Source organism: Eretmochelys imbricata, chromosome 7 (assembly GCF_965152235.1).
Source record: "Eretmochelys imbricata isolate rEreImb1 chromosome 7, rEreImb1.hap1, whole genome shotgun sequence".
NCBI classification, from domain to species: Eukaryota; Metazoa; Chordata; order Testudines; family Cheloniidae; genus Eretmochelys; species Eretmochelys imbricata.
Genome location: NC_135578.1, coordinates 124,280,577 through 124,300,233, shown reverse-complemented (window position 1 = coordinate 124,300,233; position 19,657 = coordinate 124,280,577). Strand labels below are relative to the sequence as shown.

At 66.4% G+C, this 19,657-nt stretch overlaps 1 protein-coding gene across 1 annotated transcript in view; it reads left to right on the top strand.

Annotated features, from left to right (window-relative positions):
* Window positions 1-19,657, top strand: part of SLIT1 (slit guidance ligand 1) — a 154,388-nt gene that overhangs the window by 124,734 nt on the left and 9,997 nt on the right. Inside the window, exons 16-28 of the mRNA XM_077822884.1 lie at window positions 151-295; window positions 524-598; window positions 1,134-1,277; window positions 1,993-2,136; window positions 3,446-3,612; window positions 4,386-4,518; window positions 6,467-6,535; window positions 9,525-9,596; window positions 9,985-10,056; window positions 11,896-11,967; window positions 13,267-13,430; window positions 17,654-17,778; window positions 18,092-18,189. Of these exons, the coding sequence (XP_077679010.1) occupies window positions 151-295; window positions 524-598; window positions 1,134-1,277; window positions 1,993-2,136; window positions 3,446-3,612; window positions 4,386-4,518; window positions 6,467-6,535; window positions 9,525-9,596; window positions 9,985-10,056; window positions 11,896-11,967; window positions 13,267-13,430; window positions 17,654-17,778; window positions 18,092-18,189 (1,480 nt within the window). The remainder of the gene's footprint in view (window positions 1-150; window positions 296-523; window positions 599-1,133; window positions 1,278-1,992; window positions 2,137-3,445; window positions 3,613-4,385; window positions 4,519-6,466; window positions 6,536-9,524; window positions 9,597-9,984; window positions 10,057-11,895; window positions 11,968-13,266; window positions 13,431-17,653; window positions 17,779-18,091; window positions 18,190-19,657) is intronic.

Sequence of the window (19,657 nt, the reverse complement as noted above, 5' to 3'; positions counted from 1 at the left end):
CGCGGCAGGCTGCGCTGCCCCCTGCTGACCTCGCAGCACTGGGGCAGGACTGTGGCAGGCCAGCCCCCCCCAGCCCAGTGCCCGCCCCCCTGCCCCCCCCGCAGGGCGGTGGCTGGCGTCCTGGCCTCCCCGGCGTGTCTCTCGTGGCAGGCACGGAGGATCAGCAGCTGAACCGCGAGTGCAGCAGCGACGTGAGCTGCCCCCCGAAGTGCCGCTGTGAGGCCAGCGTGGTGGAGTGCTCCAGCCTGAAACTCTCCAAGCTCCCGGAGCGCATCCCGCAGGCCACGACAGAGCTGTAAGGGCCCCCGGCGGCTCCCCGCGTGCTGGGCGTCCTGCCCCGGGTCTGTCTGTCTGTTGCACACGCACTCGCCTTGCCGGAGCCCCCGCCCGGTCCAGGGGGCTGCATGCATCACAGCTGTGGGGGGGCTGGGGGCTTCCTTTATTCCTCCCGGGGGACCGAGCCCTGCCTGGGCCTCATCGTCAGCGTCTTTGTTCTTCTCTTCCCCGCCTCCCCCACTCCCAGACGCCTGAACAGCAACGAGATCTCGGTCCTGGAGGCCACGGGGCTCTTCAAAAACCTCCCACACCTGAAAAAAATGTGAGTGCGACCCCAGCGAGTCCTCGCGGCCACGGTGAGGGCATTGGAGACACTGCAGGCAGGGCCGGGGAGCGGGGCACAGCCAGCGGAAGGGGGAGGCCGACGCTGCATCGTTTACCTGTGGAACTCACTGACGCAAGATGTCACTGAGCCCATGAGCTGAGCAGGAGTGGGCATTTCTGTGGCTAGTAAGAACAGCCAGAGTTACGGTAAACCTCCCATTCCTGGGCACAAGCCAGCCTCTCACGGACAGGGCCAGGAGGAACCGCCGCCGCCCCAGACCAGTTATTCTACTAGTGCCCACTAGGGGGTGCCATACACCTTCTCTGCAGCAGCTGGTGCTGGCCCCTGCTGGACAGACGCCCCCAGCCTGCCCGTGTTCCCACGGCATGTAGGACCGGACGCCCCCAGGGGATAGAGGGGTGGGACCCAGCAGGTGATGGCCCACAGTGCTCCGGGGTGGCTCTCTGGGGAGGCTGCATCCCCCCCCCCATCCCCTGCGTAGGCCCAGCCTGCTGCTCCCCTCTCTCTCCAGCAACCTGAGCAACAACAAGGTGACGGAGATCGAGGACGGGGCCTTCGAGGGGGCGGCGTCCGTCAGCGAGCTGCACCTGACGGCCAATCAGCTGGAGTCGGTGCGCGGCGGCATGTTCCGGGGCCTGGCGGGGCTGCGCACCCTGTGAGTGGAGCCGGGGCCAGATCTGGCTGGGGGGGCTGGGGGGGGCTGCGGGCGGGTTTCACTGGGTGCCTCATGCCGCCCCCGTGCCTGCGTCCTCCCTCCCGGTGCCGCACCCCGCTCTCACGCTGCCTGCTCCTTAGATCGGGCCCTTGCAGCTGCCCCAGCAGGCGCGACCCAGACGGCTCTCCCCACTCGGGGCAGCCTCCCACTGCACCCCCTGCCCTGGCACAGAGCCTGATCATTGCTGCTTCTGTCTGACTGCTGCCTGCCGCCCGCACTCACCCCGGCCCTGGGGACGAGAGGGAGACCCCCCACTCACCCCGGCGCTGTCTGGGCAGGAGGGTGCCCCGTGCCTGCTTCCTCCCTGCCGGGGCCGGGGGCGGGAGGGATGGGGAACAGCCGGGGAGTGGCACCCTCTGGCGCTGCCCCCGTTGCACTGACGTGGGGCGTCTGTTTGCTGCTGGTCTGGGCCAGGCCCTTTGCTGCCTCCCCACCCCCAGCTGGCCTGAGTCGCCGGGGCTGCTCCTGGGGGGTCCGTGCGCCCAGCGCCCCGTGCGTGAGGTGGTGCCCCGGCCCCGGGCAGGGCTGAGTCTCACTGCAGTGAGGGTTCCTGGGTGCCAAAGCGGGCAGCGGGCAGGTGCGGCTGGCATGGCGACAGGGAGCCAGGCCGGGGTGCTGCTCGGGGGGCCGTTAACCCTCCCTCCCTCCCTGCCAGGATGCTGCGAAACAACCGCATCAGCTGCATCCACAACGACAGCTTCACGGGGCTGCGCAGCGTCCGCCTGCTCTCGCTCTACGACAACCAGATCAGCACCATCGCGCCCGGCGCCTTCGACACACTGCAGTCGCTCTCCACGCTGTGAGTCGGGGTGTCCCGCGGTCCCTGCCGCTCGCAGCCGGCTCAGCCCGGCCTGGGGACCCTTCCCTCCCTCTCCCTGCCTGCCTGACGGCCCCGACCCGCTGCCTCTGGGCTCTGGGGTGGGTGATGCTGGAACGATGGGGGAGCCCGCTGAGGTCACTCAGTCGGGGTGAACTGCAAACAAACGGGGCAGACAAACCCCACACGCTGGTGGATATTCCAATACTTAGAGTTATCAAACCAGCCCAAACCAGCCTCTGTATCACCTCCCTGGGTACTCAGACGTCCACACGACGCAGTGCCCTTAAAGTGCCAGCCTCAGGCCCCCCTCCAGACACACCTGTCAGATACGAGGATGGTTACCGAACATCTTATCTCATCCTATAAAAGAAAAGATTCTCCAACCCCAAAGGATCCGCCACACTCCCAGGTCCAATGATAACTTAGATCGTACCCAAAATACACGCTAGAGCCAATTCTTGTTAACTAAACTAACATTTATTTAAAAAGAAAAGAGAGAGAGTTGGCTGAAAGATCAATATACAGACAGACTTGAGTTCAGTTCTTGAGGTCCAGGTACATGGCAGAGATGGTGAGTGTGTAGTGGCCAAAAGTCCTTTTAGAAATAGTCCACAGGTTACAGTCCAGCGTCCATCTTCAGGGTGACTCCAGTCAGTGACTGGGGATCTCAATCCTCATGGCTCAGGGTTTCCCCTTCTTGAAACCCAAAGCAGATCTGAGATGAAGAAGGATCGTGTCCCAAGGTTTTTATACATTTCCAGCAGCCTCTTGGCCTGAGAAGACAATCGGCTTCACTTTCCTTCTCCCAAACACCCTGGCAATTAGCACAGGGTCATTTATCCATTAACCGTTCAGACACAGGTTACCACAGCCTTCAAAGAGGCATATAGACAACAATACTATGTCACTCAAGTGTCTTCCTAAATGTTAATCCTCCTTTTTCAATCTTTGAATCAAAGCCATAGCCAAGCCTCGTTTGCTGACATCGCAAGCCCTGAGCACACAGCTCCCCTTCTCTCTCTCACCATGCCGGCTGCATTTCACAGCTCTCTCCATTTCCATCTCTTCCTAACCAGGCTTTAAAGATTGCCCGGCCCCAGGGTCAGGTCAGTCTGGGAGTTCATTAACTCTTTCTGGCCCTGTCACCTTTCAATGAGATATTATATTACACTCATAACGTCAGAGATGTGCATGCCTGAGGCTTGGTCCAGGCCCCGCTGGCTCGGGAGCTGGGAGCCAGGGGGACTCCAGGTACCACGTTAGCCCCACACTCCCCTCTGCTGCGCAGGAACCTGCTGGCCAATCCCTTCGACTGTAACTGCCGGCTGGCCTGGCTGGGTGACTGGCTGCGGAGGAGGAAGATCGTGACGGGGAACCCGCGCTGCCAGAACCCCGACTTCCTGCGGCAGATCCCGCTCCAGGACGTGGCCTTCCCCGACTTCAGGTGTGAGGAAGGTAACTCACAGGCGCCATGGGGCTGAGCGGGGCGGCCGATGATGGGTCACCCCGCAGCAGGGTCCCCCGGCAGGTGCTTCCCGGCTGGCCACGTCGGGCCCCGCTGCCACCCCACGCCAGCCTCTCGGTCCTAGCTGTGCCACCTTCAAGCCGCGCCCGGCCGGTCTCAGACTCAGAGCGGAGGCTGGTGCTGGGACACTACCCAGGGCCCAGGCACGCGGGCCAGCAGGCGGGTGGCTGGACCGGATTAACCCAGACTGGGGAGTTACACCCGCCCCAAGGGCATCAGGGACAGCATTATTTTGATTTTTAGCCTTGGTTTGGTTTCGATCAAGGGCACACGAGACTGAGGAAAACCTGCCCTGTAGTGCCGGACCCCTGGACCCCCGTCTGCTCAGTTTCCCAGAGAGACGGTGAAGGGGTGACTTGATTGCGGCCCACAGGTATCGCCACGGGGAGCGGGTCCTGGGCGGTGGGCTGCCGACCAGCTGAGGAAGGTCTAACAAGGCCCAGGGGCTGGAAGCTGGAGCGAGACTCCTGCAGGCTGGAAACCAGGTGTGGATCTGTGCCAGGGAGGGGAAGTAGCTGTTGGAACAAGTGACCTGGGGGCAGGCGGATTCTCCAGCAAGGGATCTGCTTTTGGGGCACTTGGGGGGCAGGCACGGCCCAGGGCCCTTCTGGCCTTGGAGTGTAGGAATCTCTGCCCCCAGGACGGGGCGAGAGCCTGGATCTGGATGGGCCCGTTACTTGCTGTGCCCCCCCGAACTTTGCAGGCCAGGAGGAGACGGGCTGCGTCCCACGGCCACAGTGCCCTCAGGAGTGCACCTGCCTGGACACGGTCGTTCGCTGCAGCAACAAACACCTCAAGTCCCTGCCCAAGGGGATCCCAAAGAACGTCACTGAGCTGTGAGTGTCCCAGGGCTCGGCCCGATTCCTCTCACCGCCCACCCCGGGCCCTGGCTCATGGGGCAGGGAGCCTGCGGGGCCAGGCCTGCTGTGCACAGGGAGAGCGGGACAGATTTCCCAGCAGGGGCTGGGAGGAGGGAGGGGGTGACAGTCACAGAACAGCTGGGCCCCCCGCTGCAGCCGTTCCCCCCCGGAGGTCACAGTGACACCCTGCACGCTCAGGCCAGCTGATCCGCCCGGCAACGGGCCCAGAGCCGCGTGCGTAGCACGCTGGTGTGAATCCAGAGGGACCCCACTGGCTTCGGTGGCATTTACCCCGGCAGCCCAAGAGCGGAGCCTGGCCATGGAGCGGGCGTCGATGGGGAGCTGGAGGTGTGAATTCCCGCCCCAGGAGAGGTGCCCAGGCCAGCACTGGCCCAGCCAGCGGGCTGACAATGGCAGTGTCGTGGGGGGGGGGGCTACCCCCGAGCCAGAGGGGATTCCCCCTCCGCCACAGCCTGCGAGAGCCCAGTCCTGTGAACGCTCCCTGGTGTCCCGGGGCACGGCGGGGCACGGCAGGGCACGGCTGGGCACGGCCGCACGTGGGTGCTGCGGGAATGCCTGGGCCAGACGAAGCTGTTCGCGCTGCTCCAAGGAGGGGTCAGGGTAGCGCCACGTCATTCGGGCCCCGACCAGGCGTGTGACCCGCCCGGCGGGAGACAGGGGGGCGGGGGAGGGCAGGAAACGCAGCAAATGGAGGCTGCACATTAAAGTCGGGGGGGGGGTCATTAGCTGTTCCTGCTCCTGTGACCCCCCATGCCCCATAATTAAACAGGAGCAGAACAAATCCTCGTTAGCAATGGGGCGCCCCACGCGCTGGCTGGGACTCTGGGGCGGGGCCGTCTCTCGCCGGGTGTTCACGCAGCACTCGCTGCACTGGGGCTGTGACCTCGCCCGCTTCGCGCTTGCTCCCGGCGGAGGCTGCCGAACCGGCCCCAGGCCCTGCCGAACCGGCCCCAGGCCCTGCCGAACCGGCTCCAACTTCCTACACGCCCGAAACAGAACACCCTGCCCCGCCCCTTCTGCGAGGCCCCGCCCCTTCTGCGAGGCCCCCCCCCGCGCTCACTCTCCCCACCCTCATTTTCACTCAGTCGCTCATTTTCACTGGGCTGGGGTGTGGGGCCAGGGGGGGAAGGCCCCGGCTGGGGGTGCGGACTCCGGGATGGGGCCAGAAATGAGGGGTTCAGGGTGTGGGAGGGGCCTCTGGGTTGGGGCAGGCGGTTGGGATGTGGGAGGGGGTGAGGGCTCTGGCTGGGGCCGGGGATGAGGGGTTTGGGGTGCAGGAGGGGGCTCCGGGCTGGGGGTGGAGCCGAGGGGTTTGGAGTATGGGAGGGGGGGTCCAGGCTGAGGCAGGGAGTTGTGGTGTGGGAGGGGGTACGGGTTCTGGGCTGGAGCAGGAGGTTGGGGTGCAGGGGGGGAGGTAAGGTCTCCAGCTGCGGGTGCAGGCTCTGGTGTGGGGCCAGTGATGAGGGATTTGGGGTGCAGGAGGGAGCTCCGTGCTGGGGCTGAGGGGTTCCGAGGGCAGGAGGGGGATCAGGGCTGGGGCAGGGGGTTAGGGCCCGGGAGGGGGTTAGGGGTGCAGGCTCACCTCAGGCAGCTCCTGGAAGCAGAGACACGTCCCCCCTCCGGCTCCTACATGTTCCCCTGCCCAAAGCACCAGCTCTGCAGCTCCCATTGGCCGGGAACCACAAACACTTCCAGCCCCCGTAGTCAGAGCGGGACCCTGATCCCCTGCGTGGCTGTGCTCCGCTCAGCGTGGGGTCGGGGGGTCTCTGCACGGACGGACCCCGGGCCGAACTGGGTGCGGTTGGTGCTGCACCCCACACGTGAGCCCTGCCCCCTCACTGCCCGTGCACCGGCCTCCTGAGCCCAGCCCCGATTGGTGACGGGCCTTTGTTCTCGCCCGCAGTTACCTGGACGGCAATCAGTTCGCGCGGGTCCCTGGAGAGCTCTCCTCCTTCAGATCCCTGCAGCTGGTGTAAGTATCCCGGCCCGGCTCTGCTGCTGGGTGGGCCCCGGCGGCAGGGATCCCGTGGGCTGGGCTGGCTGAGACTCGAGCCGCGAAGGCCGGGCAGTGCGCGGGGGCGGGGGCAGCGAGCCGGCCGGCGTCTGGGCGCTCGCTCAAGGCCGCGCAGCCTGGAAGCCGTGACAAAGCTGGGATCAGCCCTCGGGGGCTCCTGGCTCCAACCTGCCGCTTCTCTCCCTGCGGCGCGGAAGGTTTCTCAGCTGCTTTCCCGAAGGGGGCCGGTGAGGACAGGGACCGCAGGCCAGGACAGGGACCGCTCAGCCAGGCGATGGCAGGGTGTGTGCTCTAGCAGGCCCAGCGTCTTCTGCCCATTTGCCCCCAAATTCACCCCCTCTGCCCCGTCCCCTGTCCTGTCTTTTCCCTGCTCCCGTCCCAGTCCCACGTCCCGTTCCCCCGGCCCCCTGGGGAAGGGCTGTGAGCCTGTTGGAAACGCAGAGACAGCCATGTCCAAAGTGCCCACCCACCGGGGCTCCGAGCTGCCGAGGACCTGGCTGGTCAGAGCACTGAGCCTGATGCTGCCCTTCACTGTTCAGGGCATAGCCCAGCACTTCTGCAGAGCAGCCCCCAGCGCCTCCCGTTAGCACCCAGAAAACCGGGCACACACCGTAGTGGCCCCTTTAAGTGACTTGCCCAGCATCTCACAGGAACTCTGTGGCAGAGGCAGGGACAGACTCCAGTTCTCCAGGGCAGCATTCGAATGCGTTAACCGCGGGATCATCCTCCCTTCTTCTGCAGTCCCCGCCTCGCTCGCTGCCCAGCCCACGGCGCCAACGGACGAGGCAGGGCCCCGAGGCAGCAGCCTCCGTCGCTGCCCAGCCCTGAGCCAGCCCCGGAGCAGGCCCAGCCGGTGCGCTGGCAGAGGCGGGTGCTGTGGGAGAACAGCGCGCGCCCCTGTCGAGCGGAGACCGTCCGTCCCGCGCACTGAGCGATCGTGGAATCACAGACCGAGGGGGCACCGGGGGCCAGGCACTAGCCCAGGGCTTGGGCACCTCTGTCTCGGTCCCCTGCGCTGTGACCGGGAACAGGACCGGGCTGACTTGGGCCCCAGAGGGGATTGTGGGCAGAGGGCGGGCAGAGGATGAATGGGGTACCAGCCACGGAGCGCTCCGGTGCTACAGGATTGGGGCCATGCTAGTCCTGGAGAGAAAATGCATCACTCCATGGAGGTGAACAAAGGTAGCCCAGGCTCTGTTCTGGCGCTTCCTATTGGCCGAGCGCTCGGCTCTGCAACTTTCCTATTGTTCTTTTCACCCAGTTTTTAGCCCTGCCAGACCCAGTCTCCTACCCCCCAACAGCCCCCGTGCTCTAGGGCCAGGCTCACCAGTCTCCTTACCCCAAACTACTCCTGGGCCGACCGTGTCTGTTTCTCCAGCCTTGTTCTCAGAAAGGGCTGCGCTGGTTTGGCTGAAACTTTCCCTGAAAATTCAGCCTGAGGCAGCCCCTGGGGAGGAAAGTTTCAGTCCCCCTGGTTGACATTTGGGAAAGTTATAAACAGTTGAAAATTAGGGCTTATATTGGGACGTGTCGGGGAACCTTCCTGATAGGTGGGTGCTCCCAGTCCCTTGTCTGAGAAAAAACAACTCCCTTCTCTTTGGAGAAACTAGGAGTGACCCCCTTTCTCCATCGCAGACCCCAACACCCCCCAGGCCCTGGGGTGAGCTTCTGAGCCATAGAGTCTTTTGGTCCTTCTGCCCCGCACATCGCAGGCCTCAGAACCTCGCTCACCCGCTCCTGTGCTAGACCCCGACCTCCGGCTGAGTCACTGACGTCCTCAAATCATGGTTTAAAGACGTCAAGTTACAGAGAATCCACCATTGACACTAGTTTAAACCTGAAGGCAACTTCCCACCCCCCAGGGTCTCTGCCAGTCTGTCCTTCCCCACCCCAATATGGCGACCAGACCCTGAGCAGGTGGGCGAGACCCATCAGCCAGACACGTGGGAAAGAATTCGCTGTAGTAACTCAGAGCCCTCCCCGTCCAGCGTCCTATCACCGGCCGTTGGGGGTATTTGCTACTAACAGTTGCCGATTGGCCATTGTGGGCAGTCCCATCACACCATCCCCTCCACACACGTATCACGCTCAGGCTTGAAGCCGGTTCGGTGTTCTGCCCCCCCTGGCTCCCCTTGGCTCACCCCTCCAGTGCTTAGAAACCTTCACCTCATGTCGAGCCCAAACTTGTTGACGGCCAGTTTGTCTCCATTTGTTCTCGGGGTAAGTCTGCGACAAAGCAGGGAACCGAACCACGGTAGCTACGTACCCAGCGGAGCAGCCCCGCTCTCCTCCCTAGGAGCGAGTGGAACCTGCATCACCACCCCCTGCAAAAGTCACACCAGGCCACAGTCACGATGCTGGCTTAGCGCCCGCAAGGGCAACCAGCGAGTGCATCCGGGTGCCTCTCCTTTGCCTCCTGGTGCCGGCACGGGGAGGTGACGTTTTCAAGCTTTGCTGTGCAACCCGGAGGGCTGGAAACTAGCGTAGCAAAGTGAACACTCAGCTCAGCGCCTGACTTGGCAGCTGGGGCTTCATGAGAAACACCGGCAGCCAGGAGACTTGCCAGTGACCTGAGCGTTGGCAGTACTGGTTAATCGAGTGGCACGTGGTTAAACTGCCACAGGAAACAGCTTCCTCCTGGAGCTGCCGGCGCGTCGTCTCCCGGGGCCCCAGTGGACGAGGGGAGCCCGCGGTGGCAGAGGAATCACACCACCTGCAAGGCACCCAGGGCACTCACACCACAGCGCCCGCCTGCCCTAGCCTGGCCACAGGGGGTGGCATCTCCTACAAAACCACGGTTCCTTCCCACTGCCCCGGCCCCTGGGGCTGCGCCCGCCTGTACCTCCTGCGCCCGCCACGGCGTGTGACACCAGCCAGCACCACCCGCAGGCTGGGCGAGGCCGAGAGCCCAGCCCAATTGACACCCTGCTGCCCTCGTGTTTTCCAGAGACCTGAGCAACAACAAGATCAGCTCCTTGAGCAACTCCTCCTTCAGCAACACGAGCCAGCTCACCACCCTGTAAGTCCCGGCCCCGCGGGGAGGGGGCTGCGGCTACTGACCCACTGAGGGGTGGGAGGGCAAGGCCTGGGAGTGCTGCAGAGAGGAGACTGGGCTCTGCCTCCAAACGCAGCCCCACCTGGCTTGCTGCTGAGGCCTCTGGGCCGTGCAGTCCAGGGCCGGATCCTGTAGAAGAAGAACCGTCACTGGTGGCCTCGCTGGAGGGCGCCCGAGAGGCCGTGAGCGGGGGCTGCCGGGCCTCTGCCCGGGGGTGACTCGGAGGCATCCCGTAAGGGAGAACGGCGCGGGAGCAGCCCAGGGGAGCCCCACCGGGGCGCCGCCCCTCACTGGGTGCATGTCGGTGCTCGGAGGACGTGACCGCGTGTTGCTTCCTCCCCTGCGTCCCTAGGATCCTCAGCTACAACGCCCTGCAGTGCATCCCCCCACTGGCCTTTGAAGGGCTCCGGGCGCTCCGGCTGCTGTAAGTACGTCCCCGTGCCCAGGGCGGTGTCCTGCCCTGCTCACAGCAGGGGCCCAAGTGGCACCTCCGTGGCGCTGTCAGTGGCCTGCTTTGGAGAGGTGCTGAGCACCCACAGCGCCAGGGGCGAGGTGCGTGGTGTGAGGACGTGTGTCCCAGCTCGGCTCAGCCGTGGGGGGCTGGGGAAGGTGCCGGGCGGACGCGGTGCCAGGGGACGGGGGGCTGGGGAAAGTGCCAGGCGGATGCGGTGCCAGGGGACGGGGGGCTGGGGAAAGTGCCAGGCGGATGCGGTGCCAGGGGACGGGGGGCTGGGAAAGGTGCCGGGCGGACGCGGTGCGGTGCCAGGGGATGGGGGGCTGGGGAAGGTGCCGGGCGGACGTGGTGCCAGGGGCTGGGGGGCTGGGGAAGGTGCCGGGTGGACGCGATGCCAGGGGATGGGGGGCTGGGGAAGGTGCCGGGCGGGCGCGGTGCGGTGCCAGGGGACGGGGGGCTGGGGAAGGTGCCGGGCGGACGCGGTGCGGTGCCAGGGGACGGGGGGCTGGGGAAAGTGCCAGGCGGATGCGGTGCCAGGGGACGGGGGGCTGGGGAAGGTGCCGGGCGGACGTGGTGCGGTGCCAGGGGATGGGGGGCTGGGGAAGGTACCGGGTGGACGCGGTGCCAGCGGACGGGGGGCTGGGGAAGGTGCCGGGCGGATGCGGTGCCAGGGGACGGGGGGCTGGGGAAGGTGCCGGGCGGACGCGGTGCGGTGCCAGGGGATGGGGGGCTGGGGAAGGTGCCGGGCGGACGCGGTGCCAGGGGCTGGGGGGCTGGGGAAGGTGCCGGGCGGATGCGGTGCCAGGGGACGGGGGACTGGGGAAGGTGCCAGGCGGACGCGGTGCAGTGCCAGGGGACGGGGGGCTGGGGAAGGTGCCGGGCGGACGCGGTGCGGTGCCAGGGGACGGGGGGCTGGGGAAGGTGCCGGGCGGACGCCGTGCGGTGCCAGGGGACGGGGGGCTGGGGAAGGTGCCTGGCGGACGCGGTGCGGTGCCAGGGGACGGGGGGCTGGGGAAGGTGCCAGGCGGACGCGGTGCGGTGCCAGGAGACGGGGGGCTGGGGAAGGTGCCGGGCGGACGCGGTGCGGTGCCAGGGGCTGGGGGGCTGGGGAAGGTGCCGGGCGGATGCGGTGCCAGGGGATGGGGGGCTGGGGAAGGTGCCGGGCGGACGCGGTGCGGTGCCAGGGGCTGGGGGGCTGGGGAAGGTGCCGGGCGGGCGCGGTGCGGTGCCAGGGGACGGGGGCTGGGGAAGGTGCCGGGCGGATGCGGTGCGGTGCCAGGGGATGGGGGGCTGGGGAAGGTGCCGGGCGGACGCGGTGCGGTGCCAGGGGCTGGGGGGCTGGGGAAGGTGCCGGGCGGACGCGGTGCCAGGGGCTGGGGGGCTGGGGAAGGTGCTGGGTGGACGCGATGCCAGGGGATGGGGGGCTGGGGAAGGTGCCGGGCGGGCGCGGTGCGGTGCCAGGGGACGGGAGCTGGGGAAGGTGCCGGGCGGACGCGGTGCGGTGCCAGGGGACGGGGGGCTGGGGAAGGTGCCAGGCGGACGTGGTGCGGTGCCAGGGGATGGGGGGTGGAGGTGGGCGAGGGGCGGGGGCCATGAGCCCTGGGCTCCTGCTCCGCTGCCTCCAGGTGGATGCAGCCCGAGGGTGTAAGCTGCCTGGGTGTCCCTCTGGGCCCCGCGCTGGGCGGGCACATGCCTGGCTCTCATGGAAATGCACGGGCTGCCCGGTGGCGCACTCTGGCCCTGTGTTGCCATGAGCCTTGATCCCAAGCTGCCGGCATCCTCTGGGCTCAGAGCCTCTCGTTCCCGCAGGTCTCTGCACGGCAACGACATCTCCAGCCTGCCAGAGGGCATCTTCGCCGACGTCACCTCCTTGTCCCACCTGTGAGTAGCTCCCTGTGCCCGGCTGCCCCGGGAAGGCCCCACGGTGCTGGGCCAGGCTCCCCACAGAGCTCAGAGATCGCAGACGGGCCCCAAAGGGCAGGAGACAATCACTGCTGGGGTGGGGGGGTTATTTCCTTCTGGGGTCAGCGCCTGGAGCCAGGTCCCAGCGTCTCTCTGCAGGCTGGGCAACACGTGGCCGAGGCCTTGCCGGGCCCCAGCCAGGCCCCCGGCTCTCTGGCTCGAGTGCCGCTGACGCAGGGCCCAGTAAGTGCAGAGGGGACTCGGCTGCTCCATGCCGCCGGCACGCTCCAGCCCCTCTGCGCCGCGGGGCCGTGCGGCTGCTCTCACTCCGGGCGAGTCGGGAGCAGCTACCTGCAGCCAGCCTCGCAGGCAGGACCAGCTCTTCGGCTCCAACGGCAGCTGGGATCCCCCGGCAAACCCCTGGCATCGGGAGCCTCGCTGGGAATGAGCGGAGCTGGGCTCCCAGCCGGGGGGCGAGAGGTGCTGCTGGGAGCGGGGTCAGTACAGGGTCTGCGAGGCCCCCTCTCACCCCGAACACCCCTGGCAGCCCCCACGCAGCTTCTCTCCGGTCCCCGGCATGGCAGGGCATGTGCACAGGCCCAGGACAGTCAGCCCCTGACCTGGGCACCCATCGGCTACAGGAGAGACCGTGGCAGGGAGACCGTGGCAGGCGGGCAGCCAAGGGCCGAAACCCCGGTGAGCAGGAAGTGCCCGGGCCCCACACGTCCTGACGTGCCCTGGCGCACGGCCTGGCCAGCAGCCTCTGCGAGCTCCTAGGAGAGGGGCCCCAGAGTCAGCTCCAGGGGGAGGGGGGCCCCAGAGGGGGTGCTCAGGAAATGGCTCCCGGGAGCCAGGACTGTCTCCTTCCCAGGGCACCGTGCTGTGGGCTCTCAGAGCGCTCAGTGCCGAGCCCCGAGAATCGTCCGCCCCGCCGAGACGGGCAGGGAGGCCACTCGCCTGGCTCTGGGGAAAGGGGGGCTCCCGCCTGGCCAGCCGGTGTTGGAGCAGCTCCGAGCTCTGGGGCTGGAGATGGATTTGTGGGAGTGGTGTGCCCCCTGGAGGAGGTATCATGGCACTGCACCCTTGTCTTCCCCACACCCGCGGGTGGCGGGAGAACCAGCAGCTCCCCGTGAGCGCCGCCCCTGGGAGATGGGCCTGCCGGCTGGCCTTGCTCAGCCCAGGGGCTGCAAAGGGAGCGGGGCCAGGCGGGCTCGTCCTGCCCCGGGGCCAGGGGCCAGGTCTCGCTGACTCACCTTTGCTCTTGTCTCCCCTGTGCAGCGCCATCGGGGCCAACCCCCTGTACTGCGACTGCCAGCTACGCTGGCTCTCGGGCTGGGTCAAAACGGGCTACAAGGAGCCCGGCATTGCCCGCTGTGCCGGCCCGCCCGACATGGAAGGCAAGCTGCTGCTCACCACCCCAGCCAAGAAGTTTGAGTGCCAAGGTGAGGGGCCCGTTCAGTGCCCGGTTACTGGGGGCTGTGCCCGGTGGATGGGCACAGACAGGGTCCCGTGTACTCTGACCCCTGCCCTGCTCTGTCCTGGCTGTCACCCCCCGCAGGTTAATTCTGGAGCGAATGCGCCGGGTGGGGTCACTGCGGGCAGGGGATCGTGTGTCATGGTGGGTCTCAAGCAGGGCTGGGACCCGGGAGGTCCTGAGTCCGATGCCCAGCTCTGAGACACCTTCTCCATGTGGCAAAGCCCCTCCCGCACCCTGTGCCTCAGTTTCCCTCTGCTGATCCTGACCAGCCTCCTGGGCTGCTGCGAGGGTCAGAGACGCTAGGGCCAGGAGGGACCCTGCCGAACAGCCCATCTGACGTCCTGCACAGCACAGGCTGGAGAACCTGCCCCGGATTCTGCCTCCAGCCCAGTCACACTGGATACGTCTACCCCTGCCCGCAGCAGGCCCGGCTCAGCCGACGGGCTTGCAGCGCTAAGCACGGCTGTGTAGACTTTCTGGCTCAGGTTTCAGCCCGGGTTCTGGGACCCTCCCCCCTCCTGGGGTCCCAGAGCCAGGCCCCAGACATTTCCCCACCCCTGGCAGTGGAGAGCGGCTGTCTGATTGCTGGGTGGACGTGCCCCTGGCTGAGCTGGAGTGTGTCTGTCAGGGAGAAGAGTCCAGCCGCGGGCTGATGAACCCCCCGTCCCTCGGTGGGTTAATTCCCTACTGGGTGGAAATGGGATTCACCTTAGTTCTAGTCGGAATGGGTCTGGCTTCAGCTCCGGCTGCTGGCTCTGACTTGGCCCTGACCTAGCGAGTCAGGGCTCCCTGGACAATGCGGGGCCTGGCAAAGGGGCTGTGCCAGGAAAGGTGCCTGTCTGGAGAAGGGCAGCTCTGCTCCCTGAGCAATGCCAGGGGCTGCCAGGGCCTGGCTCGAGCCGTCTGTGACTTGCGACTCCTGGCCCAGGCCGGCCAGTGGGTAAGTCTGAACCTAGAGGGTGTGATGGCTGCAGCCCTGCTTCGGTCCAGCCGGAGCAGACCCTCAGAGGGGAGAGAAGGACACCCTGTGGAGACGGCTAACACTGGGTCAGACCCTAGCAGGGCCCAGGCCCGGCCGTAGCTAGTCACGGTCAGTAACCGCCCCCCGGCACTGGCCGCAGCGTGGTAGGTGGGTGCAGGCCACTGAGCTAACCGGGGTTTGCACCTGCCTGGCCTTGGTTCAGCGGCCTGTCCCTGCTGTGTCCCTGCTGTGGGGACGGGGGTCCCTGGAGCCCTGACCTGGGGCCAGCCCCCAGCACAGCCCAGGCCTGGGCGTTTGCACCGTTGCAGCCCCACAGGGCGAAAGGGACACGGGGGCTGGGGCCGGGCCGGCTGGTCCCACGTTCCCAGGAGGACTTTGACGCCCCAGCAGCAAGAGGCACCAGTTCGGGCCACACTCTCCAATGAGGAGCAGATATTTATAGGGGTGAGAGGAGCCCCCACCCCGAGGGGGCGGAGCCAGAATTCCAGCCGCGTGTGAGACCCCCGGCTCCAGGGGCTGAGCCAGATACTGGAGACCAGGACGAGACCTGCGGGGAGGGGGCCTATCCCACAGCGGCTGCACCGGCCCATCAGAGACCGGACACGGACATGGTCCAGCCGTGGCCGTCTTCCACTGGCCGGTCGCTACCCAGAGACCACAGAGGGGCCCTTTGGGGTCTCGTATGGCAACCCTGTGACTCTGAGAAATGAACCCACCCTCGCTAGGCCAGGAAAGCCCCCCCCCTCGCGGCCTGCTGGGGAGATGAGCCCATTTTAACCTCTCGGTCCCAGAGCTGGCCCACACTGCACTGACCAAAGAGGGCTTGAAAGAAAAGAGCTGGAAGGAAACCCAGCGCAGCTGCTGCCGCTGGGCCAGGCCTGGGGCTTTACAAACTGTCCCAAAAGAGGGTGAGACTCACCCTGCCAGGCGTGGGCCCCTGCTTCCGCCCGGCAGGTCAGCGCTGCCCCCGCTTCCCCCAGGATTGGCAGGGATTGAAAGGGAGCCGCTCAGCCTAGCCAGAGCTCCCGTTTGATGGGCTACAGGCTTGGCTGATACTGCTCATGGTGTGGGCGTGCTGTGGCTGGGGGCCCACGACACGGCCGCTACAAACGAGAACCCCACACACTGGGCTTGGCGCACGGGGACGGGGGCAGGAGCTGGCTGGCTGGTCGGTCCCCAGCGTGACTGACTGGGGGATCGGCACGGGGCGGGTGTGTTGCCAGTGGGGGCCCACGGGGATGGGTTCTTGACCCTACGCCAGGTAACATCTGTATCGATGACCTGGAGAACCCACAAGCGCGGTCACTAGCCCCAGGTGTGCGGTGGCTTGGCAAGCTGGGCACAAGCAGCAGGAGCAACAGCAACAAGCCCCGAGGGTCGATTCCCTGAGCGCTGAGGAAAGGCTAAAAGCTGGGCCAGTTCAGTATGGGGCCAAGAAGACTGAGGGGGCCTGCGAGCAGCCTACACCTGTGAGCAGGGCTGTTCCAGCGGGCGGGGAGCGGTTGTTCCCCGTGTCCACTGCAAGCTGGACAAGTAGCAATGGGCTTAATTCGCAGCCAGGAGATGTTGGGTTGGTATTCGGAAAACGAACGCTCAGGGCAGCGAAGCTCTGGGCCAGGCTCCCAGGGGAGGTTGTGGAGGTTTTCAAGGCAGGTTAGACACACGCCTGGCAGGGCTGGTTAGGTGACTTGGCCTCGCTGCCCTCTCAAGGTCCCTTCAGCCCGAGAGGTCTGTGATTCTGTGTCTGTGTTTCGGACGGTTCTGTAACGACAGCTGGGAACAAAGACTCGGCCCTACTCACCCGACAGGGGACTCCATCCTCGGAAGCAGCGACGCTGAAAAAGACGAGGGTCAGGGTGGACAATCAGCTGACAGGAGCTCCCAGTGTGAGGCCAAAAGGGCCAGTGCGATCCTGGGATGCATAAACAGGGGACTCTCGAGAGGGAGCAGAGAGGTTATGTTCCCTCTGGATTTGGCCCTGGTGCGACCGCTGCTGGGATCCTGTGTCCAGTTCTGGTGCCCACAGTGCAAGAGGGATGCTGATAAATTGGAGGGGTCAGAGAAGAGCCACAGGAGTGATTAAAGGATTAGAAAACCTGTCTGATAGTGACAGAAGCAAGGAGCTGAATCTGTTTCGCTTAACGAGGAGAAGGTGAAGGGATGGTTTGATCCCAGTCTGTCAGCACCTGCCTGGGGAACAGGTATTTAACCATGGGCTCTGCAGTCCAGCCGAGGAAGGTCGCACATGATCCAGTGGCTGGACATTGAGGCTAGACTCGCAGACAGGAAACAAGGTGTTTCTTTAACAGTGAGGGTAACTAGCCACTGGATCGCATTACCCAGCCTTGGGCAGATTCTCCATCACTGGCCGTTGTTTAATGGAGTTGGGCGGTTTCCCTGAACGCTCTGTCCTGGTGCAGAGCGCAATGAATCCAGGGCCATCGCGTGGCTTGTGCTGCACAGAGCTCCAAGCAGATGATCACAGGGCTCCTGGCCGTGGACTCGCTGAGCCTGGTTCAGGGGCTGGCAACCTGCCATAGAGTGAGAGGCTGCTGGAGCTCGGGCTGGTCAGTGCCTGATGGCTGGCAGGTGACTGGATCCAGGTCTGTAAGTGTCGCCCTGGGGAGGAGAAGTTCGGCTAGGGACAGCCCTGCTGCCGACCACGCTGAAGCCAGACACGCCCATTGAACGGGGAGGGTAATTAACCGTTGGCCCCTCCCGGGGAACGGACGGGTTCTCCATCACTGGAGGCTTTTCATCGGGCGGCTCTTTCTGAACGCTGGACGAAGGGGCCTTGGGGCGGGGCCCTGGCCTGGGTTGTGCCCCAGGTCAGACTGGCCTTAGACACTGCTGATCTGGGACCCCTTGCTCCTGCCCCCCGGCCCATGGCAGCCGGTGGCTGAGTGCGGGGGGCTGCCCAGCTGTGCTCCAGGGACGGTCGAGCTGCGCTCGGCGCCGGCTGCCTTGCACGGGGGTTGAACACCTCCCTGCGTAGCCCAGCCATGCGTTAGGGGCTGGGGCTGTGGGACTGGCCTGCTCCTGGATTATCCGGCCCTGGGAGTACGGCCCCAAGGCCAAAGTGCCCTGGCTGAAACAGCAGCTGCGCCTGTGTCCCCCGCGGCAGGGGCCTGCTGCCAGCACCCCCCGCATGGTCACGCGCTGCCAGTGGGCTCCAGGGACCCTCCCTCCTTCCTTCCCCCCACCAGGTCCGCCGGCCCTGAGCATCCAGGCCAAGTGTGACCCTTGCCTCTCCAGCCCATGCCAGAACCAAGGCACCTGCCACAATGCCCCGCTGGCTGCCTACCGCTGCACCTGCCCCAGCGGGCACAAGGTGAGCAGGGAGCGGGTGCCAGCCCCGGGCGGGTGGACCGGGCATTCGTTCGCTGTCCCGGCCTCCCGCTGCAGGTCGCGGGCAGGAGCCCAGGGCTCTGCCAGCAGCTCAAATCGGGGGCGGGGGGCGGCACTCGCACCCACTGGCTGCGGGGCTCAGCTGCTGCCCCCGATCCTGCCTGGCGGGGCGTCGCTCCCCACAGGATGGGGCCTTGCCAGGGTATTGCTCGTGACACCGGTACGGGACTGGCAACGGGGGACGGGGCAGGGATCTCAGTGGCCACAGCGCCCAGCTTTGAGCTCTCTGTCCCCAGGGCAAGGACTGTGAGGAGCCCGTGGACAGCTGCTCTAGTGGCCCCTGTGTGAACGGCGGGACCTGCCAGCCCCCGGCGCGGGAGGGAGCCGGGTTCACGTGAGTGCGAGCGTGGGGGGGTTACGGCTGTGGGACCCCGGAGATGGGGCACCGGGGGATGGCGCTGGGCGCCCACGCAGCTGAGCGGGCGCGTGTGTGCATGGGCTGCGCCTCAGCTCTGAGACCTGCGCCCAGCCGCCTTGCCTACGCTCACCAAGTCCATCCCGGAGCCAGGAATAGCGCCCGGGGGGCTGGGACCCTGCGGCCCAAGGCCAGGTGGGGCTTGGCGGCTGTGGCAAAGGTGGGGCTGGCTGTGGGGGCGGGAGCTGGGAGCTGCTGAAGAGGGCACAGCGAGGGACTGGGAGGCCATGCTGCAGCCCAGGGGGCCATGTGGCAGGGACACTGGGTCCCCCCCTCCATCCCTGCATCCGCTCCATGCTGAGCGGCCCCTCCACCCCTCAGAGAGGAGCCCCCAATGCGTCCCGGCCCAGCCGCTCGCCCCGTTCCCCCGTCGATGAGAGCGGAGCTTGGGGAGCTGAGTGCAGGGCAGGTGCCCGGGCGCGATTCCCTTTGAGCCCGAGTCCAAGCAGGTCTGCGTGCCAGGCCGGTCCCTGCAGGGGGGCCCCGCCGGGCACAGGAACCAGCCCCGGGAGCGGGGCTCACGCACTCCCCACTGCAAGCCGGAGGCAGCGGGGTCTCTTCTCGCGCCCCAGAGAATCGCCCCGTAACTCACTGCTGAGGCAGGGAGAGCCAACAGGCTCCTGGCACAGCCAGCCCTGCCCCCGCGCGCCCAGCCTCCCCCAGACACCAGTGCCCACGCTGAACGGCCTTAGCCCGTCGCCACAGCAGCCCAGCCTCCGCACCAGCCAGCCTGGCCTGGGGGTTTGCAGCGCTCTGAGCCGGGGCTGCCGGAGGCTCCCGGGCACGGCCAGCCGAGCAGCCCTGGCCCCGGGGCCCACAGCCAATCATTCGTGTCAGCCAGCCACCCCCAGCCTCCTTTGCACACACACGTGCAGGCGTGCACTTTTCACGCACACAGTGTGCACGTGCCGTGCACACTGGCAGAGATCTCGGGCCAGGCAGGTTCTTGGTACGGCTAGTAATTCATCCCTCACAGCTTCATCTCTCCCGGAGCGCTGAACACCGGCCCAGCTCAGGATGGGGCGTCCTGTGAAGCCGTCCCCCGCTCCCGCCCCTTTACAACCACGGGACTCGCAGTTGGCCCTGCGTGCATGCCGGGCTGGGCCTGTCCTGGGGTCCCGCTGATCTGGGCCTCGGGCAGCTTCCTGCAGACAGCCTTTCCTGGCTCGCTCCCCTTGCAGCTCTGCGTCAGTTCAGAGCTAGCAGGGCTGAGCACAGGGTCTGATCACCAGCTTTGCCACAGTCATGCCATGGGCCCAGCAGGTGCGCCTGGCTGCAGCGGGGAGCTGGAAGGCAGGATTCCTGGGTTCTGCCCAGGCCTGGCTCTGGTCAGGAGGAGCATAGAGCGCAGGACTCCTGGGTCCTGCCCCAAGGGTTTGCGCGCCAG